This window comes from Rhinoderma darwinii, chromosome 1 (assembly GCF_050947455.1).
Source record: "Rhinoderma darwinii isolate aRhiDar2 chromosome 1, aRhiDar2.hap1, whole genome shotgun sequence".
NCBI classification, from domain to species: Eukaryota; Metazoa; Chordata; class Amphibia; order Anura; family Rhinodermatidae; genus Rhinoderma; species Rhinoderma darwinii.
The window spans coordinates 40860734-40885188 of record NC_134687.1 but is presented as its reverse complement, the minus strand read 5'-3'; the positions used below and the strand labels follow the sequence as shown (position 1 = coordinate 40885188).

Below are 24455 nucleotides of genomic sequence, written 5' to 3'. Positions count from 1 at the left end.
TCTAAAATTGCTCATAACTTGCTCAAAAATGATAGTTTTTCAAAATAAAAACCACTGTTGTTATCTACATTACAGCGCCGATCAGATTAGGTAGGAGATAGGCCACTTGTAATCTGCTGACAGAAACTCTTTAACATGTAGTTTTATTTGTACGGTGAACGCCATAAAAATGAAGCGCAAAAACAAAGTAGGAATTTTTTCATTTTCTACCCCAAAAATATTTTCTATTATACGGTACAATAAATGGTGCCATGAAAAACTACAACTCGTCCGCAAAAATCAAGCCCTCATAGGACTATATAGATAGAAAAATAAAAAAGTTATGGCTTTTGGAAGGTGGGGAGGAAAAAATGTAAATGAAAATCTGAAAAATACCTGCGGTGGGAAGGGGTTAAATTGTAACGTTTTCTGCAGATGCTTGAGCACCTTTACGTAGATGCTTACGTTGTGTCATTCCTTTGTTATTCCTCCTGGAAATATATGCTTAATTGGCAACAGGGCATCACCATCATCTCCTGTCAAAGGGGCAACTCCCTACGTACCCTACCTACTCTGACACTGACCAGTTAGCGCTGACAATGTCAGAATGTGTAGGGACACACCATATTGACAAGAGGAATGGGTACTCTCAGTTGTGAATTTTTAAAATCCATTTACAGGAGGAATAACAAAGGAACATTACAATGTCGAGTTCTAAGAAAATATTCTCCAGCATTATATCATGGGGAATACAAGTATTTACTAAAACAGACATGTCCGGAAAGCTAACACGTCCCCTTTAATACTACTAGCAAAGTATTTAAAAAAATGAAGTCCAAATTTTTTTTAAAAAGGCGCCACCGACTGCACTACTTATACCCCTCCCTAATCATCTACCAGTGGAAATAATACATTACATCCATCACAGGACACATTCAGCTATGGAATCTGAGCAGTGATTATATTATAACTCCCCATGATAATGGAACCCAGGTTCAGTCTTTATCTACCCATTGTGTCAAGGTTTTCATTATGACTGACTGCACATTCCTGTAATCTGTCATTCTGACCCAGGGATCTTGATGTGCAGCAAATAATTCATTTCTGGTTTCGAAAAAAATACTAATGGTTTGTTAATATATAACGGGGCAATTTCACTGCCATGAGACTTCATTCCGATGCTTCTGCTGCGCTGCCAGGGGGTTGCAGACTTGAATATTTCACCATCTTCTAGTCGGGCTCCTAACTGACCCTATTTCTTGCTGTTCACTCGTGTGGAGAATCTCCTTGATTTACTTTGGGCACTAATGATGTGCGAAGATCTGTAGAATGGCTGCGCTTTATCTAAAAGCGGACATAACCCCTAGCTCTCAGATATAGAAAAGTAGAAAGAACCGGGGTAGACGAAATTGATGTGGTCAACGTATTAATGCCATGTTATTTAGCCAATTATCTTGTTAAAGGGGAAACTTAGAAAGGAAAGCATAAATGGATCAATAAAAGTGCTTAAAGGGGAATTCCATGCTTAACATGTATCATCTATCCACTGGATAGGTAATGAATGGTAGATTGGTGAGTGTCTGACCAGTGAAACCCCCAGACATCTCTAAAATAGGAGACCCCAGTCCCCATGATTGCCCACCAGTACGTACATGATGAGTTGTACAAAGCGCAATGCCACTTCATCCAAGATATGAAAAATGCAGAGCGCTCCCACTCCCATAGAGTTGTATGGAGTGGCATGCTCAACCAACGCTCCATACAACTCCTTCTCACCGCGTTGGTGCTGGCAGCAAGGTCCAGAAGTTGGTAAAAAATTTTATCGGCTGGAATACCCCATTGAATAGAAATTGCCTTATATAATATTATTATAACTCTGGGAGTGACTAACTAATAACTTGGAGGACTGCAAGGCATTTCACATTCAATTTGGTACATGGGTTACCAGGTGATGATTTGTTGAATACACTTACACTTATGTATGGGATGTATACATTGATCCCTATGGACGGATCCAATGTCTATGAGTGAGAATTTGTCCGCAATTTCACTTCCTGTCGGGTCCTCTGAGATCAACGTTTAGAAACTACATTAAAAGGTAATGAAGAATACTTTAATTATCGAATGAAGTGCCTAAAGGGGTTGTGTACTCTTTACAATCTCTTTTTATTAGCCCCCCCCCCCCCAAAAAAAAGATGATCACAGGTTGTCAAACAACTGGGATCCCAACGATCAGCTGTTATCTGTGGCAGAAACCCGCAGCAAGACTTCAATTCCCCTGCAGCGCCTCCACAGGGGAAATGAAGCATTGCATTTTAACCATTGAAATCTATGTCTCTTCGTGTAATTCATTGGACATGCTGTGTCCGCAATAGTATGAGACTTTTCACTCCTAATAACTAATTGAGGCCCTGAACAAGGCACTACTCTCTATAAACCAATGTCCAGACAATGAATTTTAAGGCAGTATAGTAGTTTTTACCTTCTCAGTATGAAAACGAAAAAGCATGTGCATTGGTGCGTGCTTATTTATCTTTTTTTTTTTGTATCTGATATAATGCATGCCAAAGTAGCACATGTAATGTGGGTGTTCAGTGACATGTAAGTTACTGCTATGAGTGACAGGTACCTGCTGTTTATTTTTTTCTTAGTATTTTTGGCTTTTTACTTGTTTTGGCACAAGGTTGTAATCCCAATGCTGCATGTCATACTATACATAGCAGCATCGGGAGCGTGCCTGCTAATGAAAGTGGCGCTGTGATATTTATTACAGCGCCACCTGCTTATTATGTGAACGGAAAGGGCTTTGTACCGCCCACTCAAGCAGAAAAATAGGAAACGTGGTGTGGGACCATGCAGTCCCGTAGTGGGAAAATGGGGGTTGTAATATATTTATTTATATATATTGATAAAAACAAAATAGATTTAGGGTATCAAAAAAATAAAGAGGGGAGATGGGAATACCCCTTTAAGGCAAAGCTCTTAAACAATGACTGCAGCTGAACTACATTGTCCTTGTGTGAAGTAGTCTAAAATCCACCTCCTGTTTTATCACGAGCTCAGACTATTGCTCTCCCCCAGTACTATACATTATATTGACTGCAGCTCTGCCTATTTAGATTAGCTGCCGTATATTAGCACAAGCCCGCAACAACATGACCAGAAAGTCAGCGCAAGGAGAGGCAATTTCCATTATAGTAAGTCATGCACACGACCGTAGTTTCGCCCGGAGCGCAAAGAAAATAGGGCATATTATTATACAGTCCGCAATTGCGGTCCGGGCTCATTGAAATGGATGAACATCTTGTGTGTGCACGGCCCGTGATTGCGGTCGGCCCACGGATGACAATCCGCTGCCCGTCCGTGCCTAAGGAATAGGCTGGTTATTAACAACAAATTATTAAAACAGAAGTGAGAAAAAGATTATCAGGTAACAGTTCCAGATATAGAAAGGGGAATGATCATCAATAAGTGGGATCCTGAAGATCTGATTTTACGTATTAGGCCTTGTTCACTTCAGTCAGGTTCCGTTGATGGGTTCTGCTAGACCTTTCCGTCGGGGAACCCATGAATGGGAAGATAAACGTTTGTTTCCGTTTCGTAAGGTTTCAGTTTTTTTAGCGGAAACAATAGTGTATTCAACTGCGCTATTGTTTCCACTAAAAAACGGAAACGTTACAAAACAGAGACAAAGGGAATCCATTTGCAACGGAAGCATTACCATAGAAATCAATGGTAATGCAAATAGAAGCTATGGTTTCCGTTTGTCTTTCCATTCATAAGTTCTTCCGACGGAAAGGTCTAACGGAACCCATCAACAGAACCCGACGCTGATGTGAACGAGGCCTTAATGCACCATGACGTCCGTGTACGTCGTGGATTTCTTTCACAAGAGTTTCCATGACTTGCAGGCACATAATGATAATTGCGCAGGCACAGGAGTTGTGCCATGCAACAAACAGAAGCCCGGCTGTGATTTAAAGCCTTGCTACAGCTTTTATGGCCGAGATCAAAGAATCCTATGATCCCAACCATTTAACCCCTTAAAAGCTGCGTTCAATAGCTAAGGAGCTAAATTCCCATTGGAGCCCTGCTCTTTAGATGCTGTGTAACACTGACAGGCAATACTGCTTTAAAACACCCTAGTGGGGCTTAAAAAAAAGTTAAATAAAGTTTAGTAAAAAAAAAAGTTCTGCCCAAAAGTAAATAAATAGATAAACCCTTTTTTTAATTAAAATCTGTTTTGTTGTTTAAACTAGCAAGAAAAAAAATACATATACGGCATTGCCGCAATTGTAACAACCTGTAGAATAAAGTTAACTCATTATGTATATCGCACAGCACAAAAACAGAAAACCATTGTGGGGTTTTTTCCCCTCAAAAAAATGTATAAAAAATGTTCAATAAATTCTATGTACCCCCTAAATGGTACCAATAAAAACAACTCCTCATGTCGCAAAAAACAAGCCCTCATACAGCTAAATCAATAGGAAAATGAACAATAAACATGTTTTTTATTGTGCAAAAGAAATAAAACATAAACTAAACTAGACTTACTTGGTATCGCTGCATTAGTACCAACCTGTAGAATAAGGATAACTTGTTATTTTTACAACATGGTAAAAAGTGGGGTGGAAAAAATGAAAAAAACGGAGGCAAAATTGAAGTTTTTTTGCATTCCACCACCAAAAAATATTTCATAAAAGCGAATCAATAAATTATGTGTACCACAAATTGGTGTGATTAACAAAATGTCGGAAAAAAAAGGCCGCACACAGCTACATCGACGGAAAACAGTTATAGCTCTTGGAATGCGACAAAGGAAAAAACAAAAAGAAAATGCTTGATCCTGAAGGGCAAAATGGGCCGAACCTTAAGAAGTTAAAGGAACGCTCAAGGTCAAACTGGTGCACTGTGTTATGCCTCAGGGGGTGGTGCAGAACCTCAGGGGGTGGTGCAGAACCTCAGGGGGTGGTGCAGGACCCAGTGATTCAAAGAACTTTAATTATAAGAGTCGTGCAACGTCCCCACAATTCCTGCACTGTCCCCTCAGGTCCTGCACTGTCCCCTCAGGTCCTGCACTGTCCCCGCAGGACCTGCACCAGGCATAACACAGTGTATCAAATGTGAATGGGAATTCACACATTACCATTAGGTAGTATTGTACATATGGCCACAATACTAATTCCCAACTATAATTTAAAAACATCCACATTTCTGAAAAACACTCATTATTCTAGTTTTGTTTTATGTTTTTCTCTCTTTTTCCAATTAAATTTTTAGATTTCTTCAGAGCCGGATGTCGGATGTTTAATATTTTAATGACTTCTATGATAATATGTTGATTACCATGTACAGTATGTGCGCCAGCAAGACAAGAGCTTCAACACTATATCTTTGTGGGCTAATTATTGAGTATAAAAAGACAAGATTTCTGCCATTAATTAATTGTTTCTTTATTTTAGGACACGTGCACATTACGGATTTTAACATAGCTACAATTGTCAAAGGATCTGAGAAACCTTCATCTATGGCAGGGACAAAACCTTACATGGGTAAGTCATGTATGTATTTATGTATGTATGTATGTATGTATGTATGTATGTATGTATGTATGTATGTATGTATAGAATTATACACCATAGATGTAGCAGAGAAGAGTTTTGGCACAACTGACTGTGATATGATGTGTTTGTTATCTGTTTTTACATAGGACTGCAGGTTAAAATAGATCAAGTAGGTAAAATTAGAGCTTAAAGCAGATATATTACTTAAACATGTTACCCCAATTAAGCATATGAAGTACAAGTCCACTGGGGCAACTTTTATAAAATGTTATTTAAAGCAATACAGCGGGCTCATGCTCTTGTGGGAGTCATCGTCTCCCAAGTCCTACTTACTCTCTGAGATAGTCCGGTAGTCTTCTGAGGTAAGGGAGATCTTCTGTAGAAGGTTGCTGACAGGCACCACTAGGGGGAGCCTGTTGCATATATCATTGTCTTCAATGGGGGCAGTGTCTATATATGTAGTGAGCTCCCCCCGGCAGTGGTTTCAAGCAGGCGGAATTGTATTATTGAATTCTATGTGAAGGGAGGCACTCTGCTGGCAGTATTGTTTATTGGGGGCACTGTGTTGGCACTGTGAAGGGCATTCTGCTGGGACTGTTTATGAGAAAGACTCTACTGTCAGAATTTTTTTTTTAGGGGGCACTGCTGGCAAAATAGATGGGGTTACTCTAATGGTGCTGGTAATACAGGGACTTCAGTTGTGCCTGTGCTGGAGGTTACATAGAAAAAAATATTGCACCCTACTAGATTTGTACCCTACTCACATGTATTATGTACGGTCAGTTACTGTATCGTAATAATAAAAAAATCTGTGTCATACTGTGCTGTATTAGTAAGCGGTGCTGGCCTTTTGTGTAAGAAATAATCACAATGTCATGCTACTAAATGCAGAAAATCTATGACAAGAACATAGTTTACTGTTTAGATCTGCAGATGATTAAGACAAACGAAGTCTAGACAATAAAACTCTGCACAGCGATGATAGCGACGGTTCATTTTCATCTACGACAGGAAAAAAGTCTTAAAGTGTAATACTCAATAAAGTAACGATACTATACACCATAAACGGGAGAACTGCTAAAATAAAGTGTGATACAGTACTGAGCACAGATGTGATGTATATATGTAGCAGTGCTGAGTTTGTTATATGGCTGCAGGTAACCCTATTATATTATCCTAACTCAGAGTAAACAGGGTTTACCAATAATACAAAAACTCCAAGGCTTTATATTTTTTTATAAACAAGTCAGTCAGAGTGTTTGGTGTAACTTTCTAAATAGTTTTTATTAAAACTTAGTTTTACTTTTTGAGATACAGCTGCTTTGTATTCTCTATACAGAGCAGTCTTATCTTTTGCTATGACCTGAATCCATCAGTCCCGTGGGACTGACGGGAGTAGTTTCAGTGGGTCCTGCGTGTCTCTGATATGCAGGATCCACCTCTAATCTATCAAATCTAAGTTATGAACTTAGATGTGATGGATAACAGGCGGATCCTGCATGTCAGAGACACGCAGGCAGGGCCGCCATCAGGGGGGTATTAGGGGTACTTCTGTGAGGGGTCCGGCCAGTGGCGTAACTACCGCCGGGGGCCCGCGGCATGAGGGGGCCTGTGTCGCCCGACGGAGGCTACGCTAGCAGCCGCTATGGCTGCTACAGCGGGACGCCACTGAACACTACAGCAGAGCAGGGAGGTATCTCCCCGCTCTGCTATTAAATAAAAGACATGTATCCCCTATCCACAGGATAGGGGATACATGTGTGATCGCTGGCAGCGATAGGGAGAACGGGGGACTGAAAGTCCCCTGAAGTTCTCCATCACAAACCTCGGACTTCCGGGGTCTGTGTCGGCAGCTCCGTAGAAATGAATGGAGCGCCGGTCGTGCTTGTGCGCATGCGTGACCAGCGTTCCTTTCATTTTTATTGAGCTGCCCAGACGCCGGAAGTCAGAGGTTAGTCATGGAGAACTTCGGGGGACCTTCAGTCCCCCGTTCTCCCTATCGCTGCCAGCGATCACACATGTATCCCCTGTCCTGTGGAGAGGGGATACATGTCTTTTGTAGGACACACTGTAGGTCAGATTTTTTTTGGGGGGTTGGGGCTGCATGGCTTTACCTACAGGGGGGCTGTATAGCGTTACCTACAGGGGGGACTGTATAGCGTTACCTACAGTGGGGGCTGTATAGCGTTACCTACAGGGGGGTACAGCCATACAGCCCCCACTGTAGAGAACGCCATACAGAGTCCCCCTGTAGATAACGCCATACAGCCCCCTTTGTAGATAACGCTATACAGCCCCCCGTAGGTAATGCTATACAGCCCCCCCTGTGGGTAACGCTATACAGCCCCCCTGTAGATAATGCCATACACCCCCCCGTAGAGAACGCTATACATCCCCCCTGTAGATAACGCCATACACCCCCCCGTAGAGAACGCTATACAGCCCCCCCTGTAGATAACGCCATACAGCACCCTCTGTAGAGAACTCCATACAGCCCCCACTGTAGAGAACGCCATACAGAGTCCCACTGTAGATAACGCCATACAGCCCCCTTTGTAGATAACGCTATACAGCCCCCCGTAGGTAATACTATACAGCCCCCCCTGTGGGTAACGCTATACAGCCCCCCTGTAGATAATGCCATACACCCCCCGTAGAGAACGCTATACAGCCCCCCTGTAGATAACGCCATACACCCCCCCCCCCGTAGAGAACGCTATACAGCCCCCCCTGTAGATAACGCCATACAGCCCCCTCTGTAGAGAACTCCATACAGCCCCCACTGTAGAGAACGCCATACAGACCCCCTGTAGATAACGCCATATAGCCATATTGTAAATATCTACAGAGGGGGCTGTATGGCGTTATCTACAGGGGGGGGCTATATGGCGTTATCTACAGAGGGGGCTGTATGGCGCTATCTACAGGGGGGCTATATGGCGTTATCTACAGAGGGGGATGTATGGCGTTATCTACAGGGGGGGCTATATGGCGTTATCTACAGAGGGGGCTGTATGGCGTTATCTACAGGGGGCTGTATGGTGTTATCTACAGAGGGGGCTGTATGGCGTTATCTACAGAGGGGGCTGTATGGCGTTCTCTACAATGGGGGCTGTATGGTGCTCTCTACAATGGGGGCGGTATGGCGTTAAAGTTGTATATAAGAAAGTTTGTTACAATGTATCAGTCAATCATCTGTGAGCTAAACGCAGCAACAGCACAAACCCCTCTCCTGTGCTGGACTCCAGGCAGATGGCTCTTATCTACACTGATACATTGTAACAAGACCATCAGCTGTGAAAGTAATAAGCCAGGACTGGTTTTAATGTTCTCATTCACAGACAGCAGGCAGAGATCTTGAAAATCATGAGGAACCGAAGCAGGAAGACAGAAAGCTGCAGAATGTCATTATACAGTAGGCTGGGGTGCTGCACCACTCGCAGGGAATTTATACGTGTAAGGCTATGTTCACACAGAGTATTTTGACGAGTTTTTTGACGTGGAAACCGCGTCGCAAAACTCGGTAAAAACGGCCCGAAAATGCCTCCCATTGATTTCAATGGGAGGCGTCGGCGTCTTTTTCCCGCGAGCAGTAAAAGGGGGGCCCAGAAAATTTAGCTGTATGGGGCCCTGAAATTCCTGATTGCGGCCCTGCACGCAGGACCCACTGAAATTGCACCCGTCAGTCTCGCGGCGCTGACGGGACTAGATTTAGCTAGATACAGCTGCTGTATATAGAGAATACAAAGCAGCTATAAAGTTACACCAAACACACTGACTGACCTGTTGATTAAATAAATTCAGGTCTGCTACATCTGAAGGAGTCATTTAAAGGGGTTCCAAACATGTGGTATAAATGAAGACATTTAGTTATAAAATAAAATAAAAAACTTAACAAAAATCTTATTTCAAACCATTTTCCAATACCCTGAACAGGGACGGCATCAGCACTCGCCAAGTTTTAACAAATGCCAGGGACTATTGAAGGTGGGAGGGCCCGCTGCTGTCTGCATTTACACCCTGTATAGCCTCTCCCACATAGGAGGAACTACACAGGACAATGCTGTGTTCCTACTTATGGCCCCAACACTTCTCTGACATTGGGGGAGGGGCAATGTGGACACTTTCACGGTGCTCAGTGGAAGCCTATCTATGTTTAATTATTATTTTACTTCTAATGTGTCTCGGCCGGATCTCAAACTTAGCACCTTGTGTATGGGATCAGGACCACTAGCAGCGACCACAGGCTGCAATGTTATCTATGAGAGAATTTTATCTACCTAAATACCTCCAGTAATATCATTATTCACAGCTAGAATGTACTGTGCACTGTTATTTACAGATATATAGAGAGATATACCAGGACATTATTTGATAAAAGTCCCTTAGTTGGACTAGAAACATTTTTAAATTTTTTCCCCCCAATAAAGTTCACGTTCTAATAAATAATGGAGCAAACAATTACAATAAACACCTATTATAAAACACTTGATTAAGCAAACCTTACAAAACAGTAGATAAAATAATTTGGTATTCCCATAATTGTAACCCCATATAATACAGTTATCTGGCAGTAAATGGCATAAAAAAAAAAGAGGAAAAATGGTAAAATAGTTGTTTTTTCTGCATTTGCCCCGTAATAAAAGTAAAAATAAATTAAACACTAAGGCCCCATGCACACGAACGTGATTTTGCGGCCGCAATTCCCGCCGAAAATCCACGGGAGAATTGCGGCCCCATTTATTCCTAAGGGGCCATGCACATGACTGTGGTTTCCACGGTCCGTGCATGGCCCAGGAGCCCAGAAAGAACGGGCTAGTCTTATTACGGCCGTATTCTGTGGTCCAGGCTCATAGAAAATAATGGCTGCGGCCATGTGCACGGCGGCTTGCGGGTGACACTCCGTGGCCGGCCGACCCCGAAAATCACGGCCGTGCACATGGCTACGGTCGTGTGCATGAGACCTAAGGGTATGTTCACACGCAGTGTTTTCAGGCGTATTTCGGGGTGTTTACGCCTCGAAAAACGCCTGAAAAAACGGAAGCTGAACTCCTACAAACATCTGCCCATTGGAATCAATGGGAAAAAGACGCTCCATAAAAAGAAGTGCATGTCACTTCTTGAGGCGTTTTTTTGGAGCTGATTTTCCATTGAACACTATGAAAAACACCTAACACCTCAAAAGAAGCCTTAGGGTATGTTAACAAGGCCTATTTTCGGCTGTTTTTCGGGCCGTAAACGGCCGAAAATTCGCCGAAAAATCGGAAGCAGAACGCCTCCAAACATCTGCCCATTAATTTCAATGGGAAAAACGTCATTCTGTTCCGATGGGCCGTTTTTTTACGTGGCCGTTTTGAAAAGCTACCGCGAAAAAGAAGTGCAGGTCACTTCTTGGGACGTTTTTGGAGCCGTTTTTCATTTACTCTATAGAAAGCAGCTCCAAAAAACGGCCGTAAACACGCAGCGAAAAAAACACAGCGAAAATCGCGCGTGGCTTAAAAAAAGTCTGAAAATCAGCAGCTGTTTTCCCTTGAAAACAGCTCCGTATTTTCAGACGTTATTGAGTTTGCGTGTGAACATATTCAGCTGTTGGAGCTGTTTTCAATAAAGTCAATGAAAAACGGCTCCAAAAAGTCCCAAGAGTGTCCTGCACTTCTTTTTCGCGGCCGTTTTTTTACGCGGCTGTTTTTCAAAATGGCCGCATAAAGAAACGACCCATCGGCCCATTTTTTGGCTCTTTGTAGGCCCGAAAAATGTCCAAAAATAGCCAGTGTGAACATACCCTCAAAAGAAGCTCCAAATTAAAAGAAGCTTCATTTTCAGCTTCAAAAATGCCGGAAAATCAGAGGCTGGTTAAGCGTGTGAACATACCCTCATGTGTACCTCAAAATGTCCCCTAAAAAATCTTCCACTAGTTTAGGCAAAAATCAAGTTTTCATACAGCTACACGTACATCAACATAAAGACAAAAAAGTTATGCCTGTTGCAATGTAAGAAGACAAAAACAAAAAAAATTCTTCCGGCCACCTGAACAAATACAACACCCAAAATTCTGACAGTTAAAGGGTTAAATTTAAAACTGCAACATTCAGCGGCCTCCCTCCCTCTAAGGCCAGATTCACACGAGCGTGTTCGGTCCGTCATATACAGACCATATGCCGGCAGTATTTCACGGACTGAAACACGGAGAGGAGTTGGGGTCTTATCGTCATAGTTATCTATGATGCTAGGAGTCCCTGCCTCGCTGCGGGAAAACTGTCCTGTACTGTAATCATGTTTTCAGTACGAGACAATTTTCCTGCAGCGAGGCAGGGACTCCTAGCTTCGTACATAACTATGATGATAAGAGCCCGGCTCTCTGCAGTGTGTTCGGTCTGGGAAATACTGCCGGCATATGGTCTGTATATGACGGACCGAACACGCTCGTGTGAATCCGGCCTTAGGGTATGTTCACACTTGGCGTGTTTGCTGTGTTTTCGCTGCGTTTCTTGCCGTTGTTATGGTAAAAATGACAGGGAAATATATTTATATCATTGTTACAAAAGAGCATGCAAAAAAATAACGCTGAAAATACACAGAAAAATTTCATGTGTGCACATACCCTTAGTGCCACTGGCGGCATTATTGTTGTATAGTATAATGGATGTGTGAAAGAAGTTGAGGCCTAATGGGGCACATTCTGTCTCTATTGCCCAAAGGCCCACGAGCCGGCCCTACCTCTGAATGCAACCAGCAATGTAAGCAATGGATTTTTTTTTTTGTTCCATGGCTATGTCCAGGGGCATTTATGGAACACTAAAGAAATATACAATTTATTAAAAAATATACAATTATTTTAACCTGTCCTGATCATAGAAAAAAATCGTAGGCATCAAAAGAAGAAAAAAACAAATAATAATAAAATGTATATTTTCGGTATTAACTTCTTTCCCATAACCAGGGACATTTTGTTCTACAAGAAATAGGAGACAGGAATATATTCAGAATATATTTGCTGTACTCTCTCCTCACTATGTCACACGTCTGCACTGTGTGATTAAAACAATGTAGTAGTGATCCAGTGGTCAATCAAATTGGATTTGTTGACCTTCCACCTCCTTTTTGTATGCACAGCGCTTCAGGGATAGATGGTGAACACACTACCGCATCATACCGCATGATAAACCTTATGTCCTGAATCACTTCATATATACAGTAAGAAACAGCAATTTTCTGTCGGAAAACATAGAGGCAGTTTCGAGCATTAAAATTAAAGTGAAAAAAAAATCTGTGTTTTATGTGATTTTAAACAACTTTAAAACGGAGGATCTCCTTCTTTTAACTGAGAATTCAGTAATAGCGGGTAATAACTAAACAACCCCTCTATAAATTATGATGTTCCGTCAAAGCCGATTTAGTTCAATTCAGCTGAACTAACGGCTTGGGTGAAAGCTTGCATGTCTCTGACACACAGGATAAGATAACAGCTGATCGCTGGGGGTCACAGCGAGGGTCACCTTGTGATCAGCTTATTATCAAAGGACTCTACTAAGAAGTAATGATTGTCTCAAAGCAGGGAACCTCTCAAAGTTCAAGTAACATTGGGAAATATTTCCTCATGATAAAAAGTTGAGAAAATGAGTATGGGTCAAGGTCATAACAGTAAAGACATTGGCAGACCTGCTGGAACCCACAGCTGGTGTTTTTGCCAGTGGTGGCTTTGGGTAAGCCCAGTTGATGAAGTAAGTTAGTGTTCTGTACTAACAGGCCTATCTTGGAGGGTCATAGGTTTTTTTTTGGGGGGGGGGGGGGGGTGGGTCTCCAAAAATAATTGCTGAACCAGGAGCAACTCATTAGAACAGTGTTGTGAGGCAAAAACACCAGTAAACAAGAGGACGGATCTCCAGCTAGACTTGTGACTTGCTGAGCTTGTGGGGAGTAGAATTCATTTCTTTGTCACTCTTGGTATTTCGGTATTACATTTGTAAATTATTTTCATTAAAGGGGTGGTCTACTTGAGCAATGCCTTTTAGTCAGGAAACGAGGTGATAACAGGGTGTCCCAGCGATCAGCTGTCCCAGCAGCAAGTGTTCAATTTCTCTGCAGCACCGCCACAGGAAAAATAGACCATTACATGGGGCCTATTGAAATCAATGGAGCGTCTGTGTAATGTAAGGACGTGTAGAGTCCTCCAAAGAGAGGGACTATTTATATCCACACTCCATTTCAGATTTTTGATTGAGTGCCAAATGAATGACCCCCTCTATTAACAGCAATTTAGTTTTTTAAACTAGACAACCCCTTTATCCTCTCCATACCATTAACTATATATTTTTTATGAATTACATATTGGAGTAACATTCTATTTTATTATTATCTTTATCATGTGTAAAATGTAGTAATTATGAGATGTCTATATTCCACCACTGTTTTCCTTGATCGCCTTTGAAGCAATCTCAATGATTAAGCTTTATATGACAATCACCGCCACATACCTCCAAATTATATATTTCATTCACATACCAGTAGATCTGGTGTTTCTTATACTCTCTGAGAAAATATCAAAGCGTTCAAGTTTATCAGACATGATCCGAGTATAGAGTGATTTTCATCAAGTTCACAAGGCTTTAACCATCTCATTTAAACTCAGTTATCCCAAATTATAGAGAAGTACAAAGTTATGTCTGTCGTTTCTTACATCTCAATTTCAAAGGAAAATTACTCCCTAAAAACATTCTCATAATAATCAGTTCAAACATTAAACATAAATGTTTGATAGTTGTGGAGTCCCACCCCCTGGACACCCAGTGATCGGGAGAAGGGTGGTCCGATGACCTCCGTTCAGCAAGCCGAGGTGGCCAGCCGTGGCCGCTTCCAGAAGACTGGAGAAGGGACAGATGTCTGAGCACGTCTCTTTCCTTTGGAGTCTATAAGAACTACTAAAACAACCAAGCAAGCTTGCAAAAACAGCCAAGACCATTCTCCTTGTAAATGGGTCTCTAGAGGAAGGACCACTACCTGTAGAAAAACTAATTTAAGGATATTTAATCAATTGTCTAATTATGTACATTATTTTTACCAGTCTCTTACACTGTTTGTGCCTGGACTTATTTTGAAATAAACTTAAAAGGCATAAAAGTCATTCCTGGTCCCAGGTCCTATTATAAAGCACAGATTCTCTTATCCGGTCAGATTCCACTATGAGCAAAACTTTTAGACAGTAAGGGTATGTTAACACGTTTTACACCTTGAATGACACCTGAAATAACGCCCCTAATACGCCTAAAAAAAATCTGCCCATTGCTTTCAATGGGAATTACGATGTTCTGTTCCCACGAGCCTTTATTTTACGCGTTGCTGTCAAAATACAGCGCGTAAAATTACGGCTCGTCAAAAGAAGTGCAGGACGTTGACTCCATTGAGAAACAGCTCAGAAAACGTCCGTAAAAAACTCAGCGAAAAACGTGAGTTGCTAAAAAATGTCTGAAAATCAGGAGCTGTTTTCAGGCGAAAACAGCTCCGTCATTTCAGACGTATTTGGCGTTTGCGTGTGAACATACCCTTACACTTTAGTCAAAGATTATAGGTTTGGGGACTGGCAAAAAATTCTATACTTCTGGGCAAGCGAATTGTCCTGGCTGACTTCTAAGATTTTTTGGTCCCTACACCAAGGATCTTCGATTTTAGGACAGAATAGCTCCATAATCCGGCATGCCATAGAAGTCTATGGGCATTATATTACAGCTTCTTACAACTCGGAGGTTGCATGGAGCCATAATACGGCCATGTCCATGAGTGCTAAGTTAATGAATGCTGTTTGCCAGTGGCTTAGCTATAGGGAATGTAAGTCAAATTCACAACCAAGGCTATGGTATCTACTATATAAGAGGTCACTATTATAAAGGGGCAGTGCAGAGATGTGATAGTGAATAATAATGTAATACTTTTATGAACATCTTATGTATAATCGGGAAGGACATGGTGTCCGAAGCACAGTTGAGAGGACACCACATGGTTTCCGAGGCAGTTGAACAGTTAGCTCCGCCCACAGTCCGACCTGCAAGAAGCCTGTGAGGAAGAAGATGTGATCCGAGTGACGGCAGTGCATCGTACTGCTCGCACGCTTCTCTTCCTCACAGTGCAAAGTGCATGTGTGGAAAAGGAGGAGGGTATTTTGTTGCTCCCCATAGTAGCTGCATCCCTAATCCCCGGCCACAGTTTCGGCCGAAGCTATGGCCGGGGATTCTGCTCCAAGAGAAGTCCCTGACTTCACTATCCATATATGGACAGTGACGTTAGGGACTTCTGAAGCGGAAATCCTCGGCGCTGTTACCGGTGATTCCAATCCAGGAGAAGTCCCTTACTTAATTGTCCATATATGGACATTGAAGTCAGGGACTTCTCCTGGAGCAGTAGCCCACAGGGGGGGGGGGTGCCATCTATGGTGGGTGGCTATGTACAAGGGGGCTGTGTGGCACTACCTACAGGGGGACTGTTTGGCATTACCTACAGGGGGGCTGTGTGTGGCATTAACTACAGGGGGGCTGTGTGTGGCATTACCTACAGGGGGCTGTGTGTGGCATTACCTACAGGGGGTCTGTGTGGCACTACCTACAAGGGGGTCTGTGTGGCACTACCTACAAGGGGGTCTGTGTGGCAGTACCTACAAGGGGGTTTGTTTGGCATTACCTACAGGGGGCTGTGGCAGAGGGCAGGGTGTGGCATTATCTACAGAGGGCAGGGTGTGGCATTATCTACAGAGGGCAGGGTGTGGTATTATCTACAGAGGAAAGTGTGTGTGGCAGAAAATGTACAAATTAAATTCATCCGTTTTTAAAACGGACAGGGGAAAAAACGGATGCAAAACGGGTCAAAATCGGACGTTATAAACGGAAACACGGCCCGGGATGGAAACGGAACGGATGCAAAACGGCCAAGAAAATCGGACCAAAATGGCAGTTTTTATCTGCCGACACTCGCACCCTGTCGTGTGACTAGAGTCTTACATAGGACTGCAGGTAACATCTACATTATCTGTACTTTGAGAGTTATCACTGTGTTATCTGTGGTGTTACATAGGACTGCAGGTAACATCTACTACATTATACCATTACCCTGGGTGAATAATCTATTATTCAGCAAACGCTTCCGCATTTTTCTTAGGTTTCAAATTTTGGTAATTAGGTTTTAATATACACTTATATTTTTTCATAATATTTTTTACAAATACTTATCATCTTTCCTTTTGCTACCAAACCCGTGTAACGGGTTTTCTATACTAGTAATTCTATATTCTACATAGTATAAAGTTGTTTCTCGTTGCGGCACATCAGCTTTACACTATGTTTTTGTATCCATAAAATACATTACAGGGGGTTATGCTTTGTAATAATTTCCCTGTGTTGTGCGCTGCGGACTGTACATAGGCAAAGAATACTAGTTCATGAAAGGGTTAACTTGGCGATACCACTTGATTGATGTGATATATAAGTATTGTTATGTTGCTCCTTAGACAGGGCTTGTATGGGGGATTGCAGTAGGATGCTGCATTGATGTTTAGTGTCTAGGTTCTTCCATTTGTCTTCGGGAAAGGTCAAGGTCTGTTCTTGGTGCTCTGGGATTTATTTTCTAGGGCAGCGGTATTGATTGAAATCATAAAACCACAATCCCAACCTTAACATTCAGATAACACACCGTGAGGCAGAGAATGAAGCATTTGATTTGCAAGTTAAAGATGCTGTTTGTTTCTCGGGAGAAGAATGTCCTTGATTGTTACTGGTCCAGAAGGCGGCGTCACATGTGAAAAACGCAAGTTAATGATGTCAAATTGACCTTTATGGCGGCTCTTGCACTTCCATGCGTAACATATGTTCATCTGATCTACCACATAATGATTCATGATTGTGACAAGTGTCCTGCCCCGGCAACAAAGAGAACCTGATAATGTACAGATCTTCTCAAACTTTTCATGTGAGCTGATGAAATTATTTGATGCATTACATTTTACTGAAAAATGAGACAGAAATGGATTATGTGGTAGTTGTAGTTGGTGAATTGTTGCGTATCCTTGAGTCTAGATGACACACGGATGCACAACAAGGGTTTTCGCGGTCCAACGGACCACAACTGACCCTTGGCTTTGCGGATCGCAAAATCAATACGGTCGAATGTATGCGGCCTTCGTGTTAAAGGAAAGGTGTCACAAATATTTTTTTTTGTTTATTTGATGTTTTAAAATGTGAGCCTATTTTTTTTTTATTATTTGAATGCATTCCCTAATGTAACTTTATTTATTTCTGTGTTTTTACTTTTGTGGGGGCAGCCATCTTTATTAGCATCTCTGTATGTGCCTCTGCACGACACATACACAGGTGCTATATGGCACACCCATGGCATTGGAGACTAGGGAAGGGAGCCAACCCCATCTCCTAAGCTGCAGCTGTTCTAGCCGTGTACTGCACATGCTCTGTGGCATGCGCAGTACACATCGACCCTCCATTCAAGAGGGAAGATGGGCACCACTTTCTCCCCCCCCATCGATCAGCTGTTTTGAAGGGGCCGCAGTGCTTGTACGTACGAGCGCTGCTTCCCCTTCATTCCCTGCTCATATTGTGAATCGCCAACACGCTTGTATCGGTGGGTCACAGTATTACAGCATTCTCCCATTACTAAGGTGATGCTTAGTGTTAGCCACTAAAAAGGCTAGCACTAACCCCCCCATTATTACCCTGGTACCCACCATCTGGATTTATGCTAGGACAGTAGGGCGGCCGACGGCTGGTACTAGGAGGCTGGGAAGGGCCAAAACCGTGACCCTGGTAATGCTAGGCTGCTGCTGCTGCTTTATTGTATCTCGCTGGTTATGAAAAATGGGGGGCCCAATTGAAGAAAACGACGTGGCCCCATTTTCATAACCAACCAGATTATCAGGATGGGAAGGGCAATGATTTTTGGCCCTTCCCAGTCTCATAATACCAGCCTGGGGCCGTCCCCGTGCCCGACCGTCAATCCAGATGGTTGGGTACTGCATCGTACCTAACTTTTCCCAGTACCCCTGGTGGCGGTGGGTATCAGGGTGATAATAGGGTGTTAGTGCTAGCCTTTTTACTGGCTAAGCCCCACCCTAGTAATGGATGTTGTCAAACAGACAGCGGCCATTACGAAGGCTCTAATAATGTATTTAACAATACAGAGATATTAGAAAACATTCTTTTTATTGAAATAGAAACTCCCCCACACAACCCTTTTTCCCCATTTTTATAAAAAAACTTAGATCATCGAAGTAGTCTAATGAATCTACTACATAGTCCAAACAGTCCCGCAGAACTTGCAACCACAAAGTCTAAACCCCTTCACGCACCCGGACGTGCCATTACGTCCGAGTGCGGGGGTTGATGTTTGGATCGCGCTGAGCGCGCTCAATATGCTGCGGGTGTCGGCTGTATTTTACAGCGGACACCCGGGACTAACACCCTGGCTGTTTAACCCCTCAAATGCTGCGGTCAGTCGTGACCGAAGCATCTGAGGGGTTGAAAAGAGGGGTGGCCCCCTCCGAAAGCTCATCGCCTCCCCCACAGTGAGATTGGGGGGTGACTATAGTTGTTATGGCAGCCCAGGGGCCTAATGAAGGCCCCCAGGGCTGCCTTCACTGTGCCTCTGCTAAGCCCTGCCTGTGGCAGGGCTTAACAGATGCCTGTAAAAATTCTGATATACTGCAATACGTTAATATTGCAGTATATTGTACTAACAATCTAGTGACCGCTGGTTCAAGTCCCCTAGGGGGCTAATAAAGTGTGTGAAAAAAGTGCAAAAAAAAGGTTTTAGTAGTGAAATAAAATAAAAATATTAAAAGTTAAAAAAAAAAACATTATCCCCCTAAAGTAATGTAAAAAATAAAAAAGTAAACAAAATTGGTATCGCTGCATCCGTAAAAGTCTGAACTATTACAATATAGCGTTATTTAATGCACACGGTGAACGCCATAAAAAATAAAAATGTAAAACGCCAAAATCGCTGTTTTTTGGTCAACTTAGCTCTCAAAACAAATGTAATAAAAAGGGATCAGAACGTTTTACGTACCAAAAATTGTACCAATAAAAACTACAGCTCGTCCCGCACAAAATAAGCCCTCACGCCGCTCAATCAGTGAAAAAATAAAAAAGTTATGGCTCTCAGAATTTGGTGAAAAAACATTTTTATTTTTTTTAACAAAGTTTATTATAAATAAAAGTAGTAAAATATAAAAAAAAGCTATAGAAATTTGGTATCACCGTAATTGTATTGAGCCACAGAATAAAGATAAGTCATCGTTTTTACCACAAGGTGAAAGCCGTAAAAACGAAACCCAAAAAACCATTGAGGCAATTTTTTCCATCTTCAGCCCGCAAATAATTTTTTTCAGTTTCCCAGTACATTATATGGAACTATAAATGGTACCAAAAGCAACTAAAACTCCTCCCGCAAAAAAATAAGCCCAAATACCACTCCATTGACTTAAAAATAAAAATTTTATGGCTCTTGGAATGCGGGGAGTGAAAAACGAAAATTAAAAATTAAAAATTGCCTTCGTCCCAAAGGGGTTAAAGAAGGTGGTTTTAAAAAAAAAAATTATACTCACAGCAGACTTTTGTCTTCTCCCCTGCGCTGCAATAAAAACCAGAGGTCAATGAAAAATAATTCCACTTCATGTAACTCTGCTACCTGTCAACTGAAAAAACATTCACCACAGGGAAAAATGTTTCCTCATCATGTCTAATTCCTAGGTGACTCTGTGGTACTCCGCCATGGGGAAATTTTTTTCCCTCTGGCAGATGATTTTTCTGTTGACAGGTAGCAGAGTTACATAATGGGGAATTATTTTCCCCTGTCATGTCTAATTACTAGGTGATGCTTTCATTGTACTCCACCATGGGGAAATATTTTTTGAACCATTGATTGCAGAAAACGTTATATGCAGCTGCGGATTTACTGCGGTCTTTACTGTGGTTTTAACTTCAGAATTGCTGCTGAATTGCTGTAACCGTAAATGCTGCAGATTTTCCGGCCAATATTCCAATTCGAAAAATCTTCAGCGAATCCGGCCTGTGGGAACATGCCCTTAGACCTCCTTCATAAACATATTTTCAATTGAATGAAAACATTTATGTAAAATGTTCGCCACTACGAACCTACCTTTTGCAGATTGGCCCGACCCCCAACGGATGCAGATGTACAGTGTACACATCGCACAACAATCTGCGCAGCAGGAGTGCAAAAGAGTACGGTCCCAGGTCACAGAGTGACCAACCCAGTCCAAGTTTTTGCTAGAAATGAGTGCCGTTTCTTTAAGAACCGCTTGACCTGTCTTGTAACAGCAATGTAATAGCAACATTATGGGTATGTTCACACTGGGCAGATATGCTGCGTAAAAGTACACCGCGTATTAGCCCGGAATTCCGGCCGAAAAGCCACACCAAATTGTGGTACAGTTCTTCGGGAGGAATATCTCCTGCGGAAAACATCACGTAATAAAATAAAAGACTATACTTACCCATAGCAACGCATCCTTCTGACGTCTTGCAGGCCAGCCTCCTGGGATGCCATTTCATCCCATGTGACCGCTGCAGCCTGTGATTGGCTGCAGCAGTCACATGGGATGAAACATCATCCCTGGAGGCGGGGGCTAGATGCAGAAGCAGAGAGATCTGGGTAGGTATAACCAGGTCCGGCCTTAATTTGGATGACACCCTGTGCGGGACACTCTCTGTAATATATCCAAACTTATGTCTACAAATACTTAAAAGGCACATACAGTGAAGGAAATAAGTATTTGATCCCTTGCTGATTTTGTAAGTTTGCCCACTGTCAAAGACATGAACAGTCTAGAATTTTTAGACTAGGTTAATTTTACCAGTGAGACATAGATTATATTGAAAAAAAAACCTGAAAATCACATAGTCAAAATTATATATATTTATTTGCATTGTGCACAGAGAAATAAGTATTTGATCCCTTTGGCAAACAAGACTTAATACTTGGTGGCAAAACCCTTGTTGGCAAGCACAGCAGTCAGACGTTTTTTGTAGTTAATGATGAGGTTTGCACACATGTTAGATGGAATTTTGGCCCACTCCTCTTTGCAGATCATCTGTAAATCATTAAGATTTCGAGGCTGTCGCTTGGCAACTCGGATCTTCAGCTCCCTCCATAAGTTTTCGATGGGATTAAGGTCTGGAGACTGGCTAGGCCACTCCATGACCTTAATGTGCTTCTTTTTGAGCCACTCCTTTGTTGCCTTGGCTGTATGTTTCGTGTCATTGTCGTGCTGGAAGACCCAGCCACGAGCCATTTTTAATGTCCTGGTGGAGAGAAGGAGGTTGTCACTCCATGCTTGACAGTGGGGACAGTGTTCTTTGGGTCATAGGCAGCATTTCTCTTCCTCCAAACACGGCGAGTTGAGTTAATGCCAAAGAGCTCAATTTTAGTCTCATCTGACCACAGCACCTTCTCCCAATCACTCTCAGAATCATCCAGATGTTCATTTGCAAACTTCAGACGGGCCTGTACATGTGCCTTCTTGAGCAGGGGGACCTTGCGGGCACTGCAGTATTTGAATCCATTACGGCGTAATGTGTTACCAATGGTTTTCTTGGTGACTTTGGTCCCAGCTGCCTTGAGATCATTAACAAGTTCCCCCCGTGTAGTTTTCGGCTGAGCTCTCACCTTCCTCAGGATCAAGGATACCCCACGAGGTGAGATTTTGCATGGAGCCCCAAATCGATGTCGATTGACAGTCATTTTGTATGTCTTCCATTTTCTTACTATTGCACCAACAGTTGTCTCCTTCTCACCCAGCGTCTACTTATGGTTTTATTGCCCATTCCAGCTTTGTGCAGGTCTATGATCTTGTCCCTGACATCCTTAGAAAGCTCTTTGGTCTTGCCCATGTTGTAGAGGTTAGAGTCAGACTGATTAATTGAGTCTGTGGACAGGACTCTTTTATACAGGTGACCATGTAAGACAGCTGTCTTTAATGCAGGCACCAAGTTGATTTGGAGCGTGTAACTGGTCTGGAGGAGGCTGAACTCTTAATGGTTGGTAGGGGATCAAATACTTATTTCTCTGTGCACAATGCAAATAAATATATATAATTTTGACTATGTGATTTTCTTTTCTTTTTTTTTTTTAATATAATCTATCTCTCAATGGTAAAATTAACCTAGCCTAAAAATTCTAGACTGTTCATGTATTTGACAGTGGGCAAACTTACAAAATCAGCAAGGGATCAAATACTTATTTCCTTCACTGTATATAGACATACAGACACATATATACAAGCACAAAGACACATTCACATACAGATGGCGGCGTAACTACTGCTTTAACGGCCATAGCGGCTGCTACGGGGCTACAGCAGTAGCGACACCACATTCAATAGCATCTGCATTCTTAGGACGCAGATACTATTGAACGCTATGGTAGCGCAGGGAGGTATCATTTACTAGGCTACAGGGCACGTTTGGCCTGCAGCCTATCATGCACAGGCAGGCGTGATAATGTCGCTGGATTACACTGGCCTCTCGTCGGCATAAATTTCATCAGTTTGTCGCAAGAACGGGGCATAGGTGAGTATAGCGTTTTTTGTTTTATCAGTTTGTGGGGTGCTATATGGCATATGGCGCTATCTACAGGAGGGGGCTGTATTGCACTATCTACAGGAGGGCTGTTGTACGGCGCCATCTACAGGGGGGGCTGCATGGCACCATCTACAGGGGGGGCTGCATGGCACCATCTACTGGGGGGGCTGCATGGTGCCATCTACAGGGGGGGCTGCATGGCGCAATCTACAGAGGGGCTGCATGGCGCCATCTACAGGGGGCTGCATGGCGCTATCTACAGAGGGGGCTGTATGGCACTGTCTACAGGGGGCTGTATGGCACTGACTACAGGGGGCTGTATGGCACTGTCTACAGGGGGCTGTATGGCACTGTCTACAGGGGGGCTGTATGGCGCTATCTACAGGGGGGCTGTATGGCGCTATCTACAGGGGGCTGTATGACGCCATCTACAGGGGGGCTGTATGGCGCCATCTACAGGCGGGCTGTATGGCGCCATCTACAGGGGGGCTGTATGGCGCCATCTACAGGGGGGCTGTATGGCACTATCTACAGGGGGGCTGTATGGCGCTATCTACAGGGGGGCTGTATGGCACTATCTACAGGGGTTGCTGTATGGTGCTATCTACAGGGGGCTTTATGGCACATTCTACAGGGGGGCTGTATGGCGCTATCTACAGGGGGGCTGCATGGCGCCATCTACAGTGGGGCTGCATAGCGCTATCTACAGGGGGGCTGTATGGTGCTATTTACAGGGGGCTATATGGCGCTATCTACAGTGGGGGGGCTGCATGGCACTATCTACAGAGGGGCCTGTATGGCGCTGTGCAACGGGGTAGTGCGAGGAGGTATAGGGACACGGTGGCTGCGCCTTCAAGCACTCCCTGCGGAGCGGTCACAGGGAAATGGAGGGGGTCTGCACTGTATGGTGAATGTTGATGGTAGTAGTTGTAGTTTTCCCCCTGGGGCACACCCTGTTGTACAGCCTCCCGGTCTGATGGTATTTGGGGTGCCCTTGTTGGTAACGTGGTTGCAGATTGAATACACGGGAGACGGTTGAATAACTTGTAAATAGTAACTTACGGTCCTTTACTTCAGGTTTGGCAGGGTACAGATGCAATGGCTGCAGGCAAGCAGGTGAGGAGACAAGGCAAGATTCCTTCTGAACTTTCTCCTTTGATTCTCTCATGAGCTGGATTCGCTCTCTGTGGTAATTACACAGCAGGATTAGTTGTGTGTGTTTCTCCAGGTTTGATCCAAGATCTCTAAACTGGATTTTCTCCTCAGCTGCAGTTTCTTCCTACACAGGAACTACTCCTTACTCCAACCGTTACTT

The 24455-nt window shown here is 43.1% G+C and overlaps 1 protein-coding gene across 1 annotated transcript in view; it reads left to right on the top strand.

Annotated features, from left to right (window-relative positions):
• The window catches only part of STK32B (serine/threonine kinase 32B), a 221574-nt gene that overhangs the window by 117610 nt on the left and 79509 nt on the right, over positions 1-24455 (top strand). The window contains exon 6 of the mRNA XM_075849055.1: positions 5445-5534. Coding sequence (XP_075705170.1) covers positions 5445-5534 — 90 coding nt within the window. The remainder of the gene's footprint in view (positions 1-5444; positions 5535-24455) is intronic.